The sequence below is a fragment of the Pistacia vera genome, unplaced genomic scaffold (assembly GCF_008641045.1).
Source record: "Pistacia vera cultivar Batoury unplaced genomic scaffold, PisVer_v2 Contig223, whole genome shotgun sequence".
Taxonomy (NCBI): domain Eukaryota; kingdom Viridiplantae; phylum Streptophyta; class Magnoliopsida; order Sapindales; family Anacardiaceae; genus Pistacia; species Pistacia vera.
This window is the reverse complement of record NW_022196028.1, coordinates 1,530,690-1,538,951: the sequence shown is the minus strand read 5'-3', so window position 1 is coordinate 1,538,951 and position 8,262 is coordinate 1,530,690. Positions and strand designations below refer to the sequence as shown.

Sequence of the window (8,262 nt, the reverse complement as noted above, 5' to 3'; positions counted from 1 at the left end):
TAATATATATATTAAATATATATTAATTGATTTTAATTGAGATAATGATGAAATCAGAACAAATATCTAATTGGGAGTGTCTGGAAATATACGGTGTTTGGGTTGGAGCCCAAGCCTATTCCATATGGGAATAGGGCAATTAAAACTTTACTATAAAAGAAGAGTTTTAGTTGTAAAAGATAAGAGATTTTTAATTCATTCATTGGATTGAAAAGAGAAAAACACACAGCCCCTTGAAAACCCTCTCACACCAGTTTTGGGTTTTGATTGAAAATCAAACACTTTTCATTTCTTCTTGATTCTTAAGGATAAGAAGGATCTAGCAAATCCCTCCTTAGTTCCTTGCGATTGTCTTCGTGTGGACTTCATCAGTTCGATCCTACACTTGGGTCGATAGCAGAATACATTTAGAGACAACTTGGAGGAGCCTCCAAACGTGCGTATGATTTCTTAAACTCTAGATTAATTTTTTGCAGATTCTTGTTTTTACATAAACTGTAACTTCTGTGCCCTGATTTTGGGTTCTATGGAACGATCCTTGTTATTATTATTTTTGTTTTCTACTGCCTCAATGGATCGTTTCCTAACACCAAACACTAACTTTTAAGTTATATACATATCTCTAAAGTAAGCAACTAATTTACAAAAAATGGTGCAAAACATTCTCGAACAGTAGTGCCAAACTCCTCCACTAATTGACACTCCACCCGATCGTATGTCATCTAGTACTTGCAAAAACAGTGAAATCAATAGAGTGAGCACTAATCGCTCAGTAAGTAAACCAACTACACTATTGATCTTCCTCTGTTACTCTTATTATGGGTTTCCTTCCTTACAAGAACTTCTCTATTATTCTCCCTTGTTTTCTAACATTCTAATTTCTCACTTACCAACATGTAAGAACACTTAATAAAAAACTGGAATATCACTTAATAACACAAGAAAATTCTGGTTTTTAAAAGTAACATAACGCATATTCACAAATGAATAAACTTCTAAGAAGTAAATTTTCTTTTCTGTTTTCTATTTCTCATTATATTTCTCTTCTCCTATTCTGTTTTCTCTTTTCTCGTTCTGTTTTCTCTATCTTCTCTTTTTCTGCTTTCTCTTTTCTCTTTCTGTTTTTTATTCTGATTTGTCTCTCTTTCTTTTTTGTTTCTCTTTCTTTTCTCTATTCTATTCTGATTTGCTGATCGGACTTGGTTGAGGCATGGATTCCCTGGCCGTGTGAGTGTATTTTAAAATTCTTTCTGGGTACAGTCCTCATCTACATACAATTCTAACGAACTATACAAATTCTGCTTTTCTATTCTAGGGCCACTCTCTAAAGGCAGCGTGCATGTGGGACTTTTTAGCTTCTCTGTCACTCACGGGTTCTCCATCGCAATAACCTTTTATTATCTTTCTTTTAAATAAAATTCAGTTTCTATAGATTCTTCAAATGTGTTATTTAATAATTGAATCTATAAATAGTTTCTTTTCTTTTCTTTCTCTTTGTCCTTTAGTGTTCTCATATATGTATGTATGCATGTAGATAAGCTTATTCTTTGCTATTCTTTCTAAATTCAGTAACTCAAATTCAAGAATGCAGTATGGCATATAAATGTATCATTCTCTACCACCAACAAGTTCATATTAAGGTAACAAACTAACATACTCATGCATACACTTCACTTTGAAATTTCATCAAACAATTTGCATGCACACACAAACACTAAATTAGCTACACTTCCACATCTATCCCAAGCCACCAAAATTTGGAGCAAAACTACCTAAAGCCAACATCAAACCTGGCCAGGAATTCACAGTTCACAATTCAACATCAATCGCTTCATACTTCATCCAAACTTCCACCAATTCATCACATACTAATAAATCACTTCTCATGGTTGGGTTTACACATCACTCAACATTAGCTCAATCTATAATTCTCATCATCCAAACACATGCAATATGCAAGAAATCTCTCTACACAACTATTGATCAAATCAAAGTTAGAGTTGAATTTACTTACCTTAGATTTGAGCAATACTAATGATATAACTCCGCTTTGCTACAGCTCTCTTCCTCTTGAATCTATAGCATATAAGACCATAAGAACTCAAAACTTTAAAATTTAATCTCATGTCTTGGTGCTAGAATCTTACCTATGGATGCTTAGGACTAAAAATCTACCAAACTTGAGCCAAATCCCATGAACTTCTTTTGAAATTTGTTGAAGAAAATTTGAGAGCTTTTGGGAAGAAGGGTGGCGTGAACAAGGGTGAAATGGCTAGGGTTTCCTCTCTTGAATCCTTAATACTACATAATAATATTTATAGATTCCTATTTTAGCCTTGCACTTTCTAAGAAATTCCATCTTTGCCCTTTAGTCAATTACAATATTTCTCTCATTTCTATTGTCTTCTCTATAATAATATGCTTCCATTCACTCCCCACTCTTTCATCTAATTATGGGTGAAATTACCATTTTACCCCTAATCAAATTTTGAAGAATTTTCTCAAAAATTCCAAAGAGTTCATTGCTGCAGCGACCTTCTTTCCTTGCCACGACGAAGTTTGAATTTTTAAAAGCTCGGATTTGGCGGTGAGTTCATTGCCGCAGCGAAATATGAAAAATTTGTCTCATGCTAACTTTCACTCATTCATCTTGGAGTAGATATTACAACTAAGGGAATTACGGCGTTAATAAAGTTACATATATACCTTGACGTGGGTGCTACAATTTCCATTCCAAAATGCATGATTGCCAATAATGATATCAGAGCTTGTTTAAATTCATGCATGCATGTAGCATTTTTTGTGAAAAATGGCTTCTTTTGGACATGCATATGTTTCGGCTTTAGATGCACGTTCAAGTTGTTGTGTATTTGGAATACAAATGATGATGGATACATGATATTCATGCTTATTAAAGTGCTTGTACGAAATTTTGATATTTAAAATACAAAATTTCTTGTTCTTAAAGTCATATGTAACATGCATGTTAGATTTGATGCATTTTTATATTAAATATTAATATATCTCATTCATATGTTACATGCATGTGTAATTTGTGCATTGTTGATGCATATTTAATGATTTCAAAAATGGATGTATTCGGCCAAACCTTATTCAAATGCATGATGTATTTTGAATACATGATTAACGTTGTTGTGTATGATATAAGAGTATATAAATGCATTTGATTTAAGTTGTATTATGAATGCAACTTGGTTGATTCATTTTTTAGTAAATAACGACGAACTTAAACTTTGTTTAAGTTTAGATGATGGTTAAGATCGATTAAATGAAGCTAGAATGGATTAACGTGATATGCTTGATTAATATTTGCCCATCACATTTTTTCATCTTGGATGATGAAACGGTGCATTATGATGTATAAGATAACGATCACTTTTAATTTGATTGAATGTGATGTGAGAGTTATTTAATGTGATGGATAATATAAGATATTATATAAATATTAGGGTGATGAAATTATGCATGTACACTTTGTTTAATCATGACATATTTCATGTAATTATTGCATGAAGACCTTAAGAATATATATTTTTCTTTATGAATTATATTTTATATTCATATGATGGATAATATAATGATATTATAAATTTAATGATAGTAAAATTATGCATGTAGCTTGATGCAATGATGGCATATTTTTATTTATTTGTTTCATGAATCCATGATTTATAAATATTGCAACTTGCATAAATATTCATTTATACGCCCTGATTGAATTAATATTTGTTTATTAATTAGGGGATGATCATGGATGTAAATTTGTTTTTCCCAAAATATTTGATATTGGGCATGTAATATTCTTTCAATGGTTTTTAATAATAATTAATTTTATTATTTGTTTGTTATCCAGACTAGTGTGTCCTAAATTGGATTATGTAATCGTACGACTGGACGAAGGATGGAGATCCGCAAGGAGTATTAGAATTAGGTGAATAGTTTAATAATTAGGATGTATTTTCAAAAACCCCATGATCATCCCACCATGTTTTATATTTATATGGATGCATTTGAATTAATGTATGTGATAAATATAGAACATTTTTAATCAAAAGTTAAACCTAATAATCTCCCTAATGAACAATATTAGATCCAAGCCTTTTCATTTTGGGCCAATTAATTCTTTGGCATAAAATCAGAGATCTCAATATTTCTATTATGTAAGCATGCTAATTTTATGACATGGAATTAATTGTCTTAGTTCTTATATAGAAAATTTCATAATATTCAAGATTTATATTATGTGAAGGTATAATGGGAATTCTATTTTAAGAAAGCATATGGGTTGGATTTAAGTAGTCTAGGGTACCAAGATTTCTATTATGTGAGGTATCCAAAACTAGAGGCAAGGAATGAATCATACCTTATATAGTGATATAAAAGGGAATAGTTTCCTAGTTGTTAAATTTAATTGACCAATATTTCTATTATATGAGGTTTAATTACATTTAATAGGAATTTGATTCCCTACTATAAATTTATTCCAACAAAATTTCCGAATTGTCATTTAGGGGAGTATGGGATTTGAATAAAATAGTGGAAGCTAATAAGATTAGCATTAAAGGGTCTAAATTTACAAGACACTAATAAAACTTATATTTTTCCTTGCAGTCTCTTTCGGTATTTTGTGATATTTAGTTAATGAAAATGAGCAATAACCTACTTTTGAGGTTTCTCAATGACAACAAGCTTATGGGACTAAATTTTAATAATTGGTTAAGGAATTCAAGAATTATTCTCAATTCTGAAAAGACCGAGAAGGGGTAAGAGGATGTTTTTGCAGCTTCTTCTAGTAAGACTAAGAAGAAGCAATGGAAGCAAAAGAAAGGTCCAAAAGTTGGACCACATAAAAAACCTTTTTACGAAGGATGCTTCTAGACTAAGAAGGGCAAAGAAAAGGTTGATGATAAAGGAAAGTGTTTCCACTATAAGAAAGATGAACATTGGAAGAGGAATTATCCTTTTTATCTGAAGAGCTTTAAGAAAGCTCGAGCAGGTCTATTCCATTCTTATGTTATAGAATTTGAATTAAATATTAATTCAAATGATCATTCCTGGATATTAGATTCAATTGCTACATCTCACAATTATGTTTCATTACAAGCACTGCATAATAGTTTTGCATTGTTAAAAAGTGAAGTCATTTTGAAGATGGCGAATGGAGCAAAAGTTGCGGCCAAGACAACAGGGACTTGCCATTTAACATTGCCATTAGGACACATTTTGTATTTGTATAGAACTTTGCATTAGGCTAAAGAAACTAGAAATATCATTTATGTTTCTATTTTATGTAAATCTAGTTACACAATACAGTTTAATGCAAATGAATGTCTAATTTATTTTGGAAATTAATTAGCTGGCAAAGCAATTAATACAAATGATTTGTATGTTTTGGTAATGAACGATTATGACATAATTAATATCATTATAAATAAAAGATCTCAAAATGATATTAATCCAAAATTACTTTGACATCATTGATTAGGCTATATAAGAGATAAAAGGATAATTAGGTTAGATGCAAATGGGCTTTTAAGCCTATTGAGTTCAGAACCCTATCCAACCTGTGAATCTTGTTTTCAAGGAAAAATGACCAAATCATCTTTTAAGGGTAAAGAGGAAAGATCCAAAGAATTATTAGAAGTTGTACATTCAGATGTATGTGGACCATTTAATGAAATGGCTCGAGCAAGAGCTCAACTATCATCAGCCGCATAACGCTGGACGTTGATGGAGTTTTTCGTTTGTATTATTATTTCTATGTCACCGAGGGTGTGTATAACACAACTGTGAAGTGGAAAGAACCAGAAGATCTGTGTCATGTGAAGACTTTCTGTGGTTTGAACAGTTATTGCACATTGTATAATGATCAACCGATATGCCGGTGTCTTCCAGGGACTGATTTTGTTGACTCTAGTGAAATGTCTGGTGGATGTGAGAGAAGCTTCGTTGATCAAACCTGCGAAGGTATGAATAGAAGTAGAGAAATATTATATAACATGACTTTGATGGAGAAGATGACATGGGATGATTATCCCTATTCTAATGAAAATATGGGAGAAGAAGATTGCAAAAGATCTTGCTTAGAGGATTGCAATTGTGATGCGGTGTTGTATAAGTCAAGTTCTTGCTCAAAACAAAAGCTTCCATTGAAATCTGCCAGCAGGGATCAAGGAGAGTCGTCCTCTTTCATAGCTTATTTCAAGACGGGCCAGAGAAATATCACCAGCAATAATAATGGTGTCAATTTTTTTCCAGTGCAGCCACAAACAACTAGAGTAGTGACAAGCAAAAAGGCAATAACACTAATTCTGGTTTTGTCTTTAGGTCTTCATTACAGGTTCATGTGTTTTTCTGGCAATCTCGGGGTTTTTCATTTTTAAGTACCGAGTTGCGAAATACAAAAGGCTATTGAAAACTGGGAAATTTGGCTTGAACGATGAGCTTACTCTGCGATCGTTTTCATACTATGAGCTTAAAAAGGCCACCAAAGGGTCTAGAGAAGAGTTGGGCAGGGGCTCATTTGGTGCAGTATATAAAGGGAGTTTTCACAGAGGCGAAAAACTTGTTGCTGTGAAAAGGTTGGTGAATGATGGTAGTGAAAGAGAATTCAGGGCAGAGATGCTTGTGATTGGTAGAATTCATCACAAGAACGTAGTGGGATTGCTTGGTTATTGTTATGAGGACTCCAAGAGGCTTCTTGTGTACGAATATATGAGCAATGGCTCCCTGGCAGATCTCTTATTTCGTGCTGAAAGGTCCCCTGATTGGAATGAGAGAGTAAGAATTGCATTAGAAGTTGCTGGAGGAATCCTTTATCTCCATGATGAATGTGAAGCACCTATAATTCATTGTGATATAAAGCCGCAAAGCATTCCGATGGATGATTTTTGGACGGCTAAAATCTCCAACTTTGGGCTGGCAAAACTGTTAATGCCAGACCAAACAAGGACATTCACATTGGTGAGAGGGACAAGAGGCTACATGGCACCAGGATGCTCAAAGAATATCCCAGTATCAGTGAAAGTAGATGTTTACAGTTACGGAGTTCTGCTCCTTGAAATTGTTTGCTGCAGAAAAAATTTGGATGTTAATGTATCAAAACCAGAAGAAATAGTTCTTATTCATTGGGTTTACAAATGCTTCATTGATAGAGAGTTGAATAAGCTTGTCCATGGCGAAGAAGTAGATAAGAAGACATTGGAGAACATGGTTAAGGTGGGGCTCTGGTGTGTTCAAGATGAAGCAGCTCTTCGTCCTTCAATGAAGAGTGTAGTGATGATGTTAGAAGGGATTACGGATGTCTCTATTCCTCCTTGTCCCACTTCCCCTCTCTAGGTAGATAAATAATCTCATATGGGAATTGTTGGTATATGTATCTTCAATGTATCTTCTTTTCAACATGTTATATTCAATAAAAAAAATACTAAGCTTGTATATCTAAATTTGTTGTATTTATATTCTTATACTTTTAGGTATACATATAGAACCTCGATGGTAGAAAAAAAAGTTTTATTAATTTTAAAAAAAAAAAAAAAAAGAACAAGAAGAAGAAACATGACACCTAGAAGTGTCAAGGTAAATAATTTTAATAGCAAAGGCAATCCGTCTTTTATGGTGAATGATAATATCAATTACCTTGGAAATCAATCTAGCCTCCACAAATTGAAAAGAAAAAAAATAAATAAAATTGCTATTACAATAGTAAAACTGCCAGCTGAGTTGAAAAGTTACTTCGGGTGGCACATAAATTGAGATCTCAACTTTGTATTTGTCGGTTAGATTATTGTAATTTAGAATTTTTACTTAATTTGAATTTTTTTTTACTCTAGGTAGCCTGAGGGTATAAGAGCAAAGAGGTCAAACATGAGTTTCTGAGTTCGAGTTCTCACATGCCTTGATAGGAATGACTATTGAAATGATTTATCCGATTGTCAATTTCAAGGCCCTGAAAGATTAATTAAGATACACATAAGCTGGCCCAAACACCTCCGGTTAAAAAAAAAAGAAATTTCCCTTCACGACCATTGGATTTAAGCAAGAAAAGGTTAAAAAATGATTGTACAAAATGAATGGATGGACGCATATAAAAGGAAGGGACTCTATATAATCAAATTGTATGAAAAAAAATTATATAAGTAGTTTAGTACATATAGCTTTATGTCATATTATATATATATATTCTTTTTCTTTTCAACATTTATTCTTTTTCTTTTCAACATTTGGGATTTAGGCTGTGTT

The 8,262-nt window shown here is 32.6% G+C and overlaps 1 protein-coding gene across 1 annotated transcript; it reads left to right on the top strand.

Annotated features, from left to right (window-relative positions):
- The first annotated feature begins 6,020 nt into the window (after positions 1–6,020).
- LOC116130672 (G-type lectin S-receptor-like serine/threonine-protein kinase RLK1) lies at positions 6,021–7,359 on the top strand. The gene is made up of 2 exons (XM_031416395.1): positions 6,021–6,261; positions 6,362–7,359. Exons 1-2 carry the CDS (start codon positions 6,021–6,023, stop codon positions 7,357–7,359), a joined length of 1,239 nt encoding a protein of 412 aa, XP_031272255.1.
- Positions 7,360–8,262: the final 903 nt, after the last annotated feature.

Excerpts from the sequence above, each read along its gene's own strand:
- LOC116130672 (XM_031416395.1), top strand. The coding sequence starts at position 6,021 with ATGACTTTGATGGAGAAGATGACATGGGATGATTATCCCTATTCTAAT. Across the intron at positions 6,262-6,361 it reads TATCACCAGCAATAATAATG|GTTCATGTGTTTTTCTGGCA; the intron begins GTGTCAATTTTT and ends TCTTCATTACAG.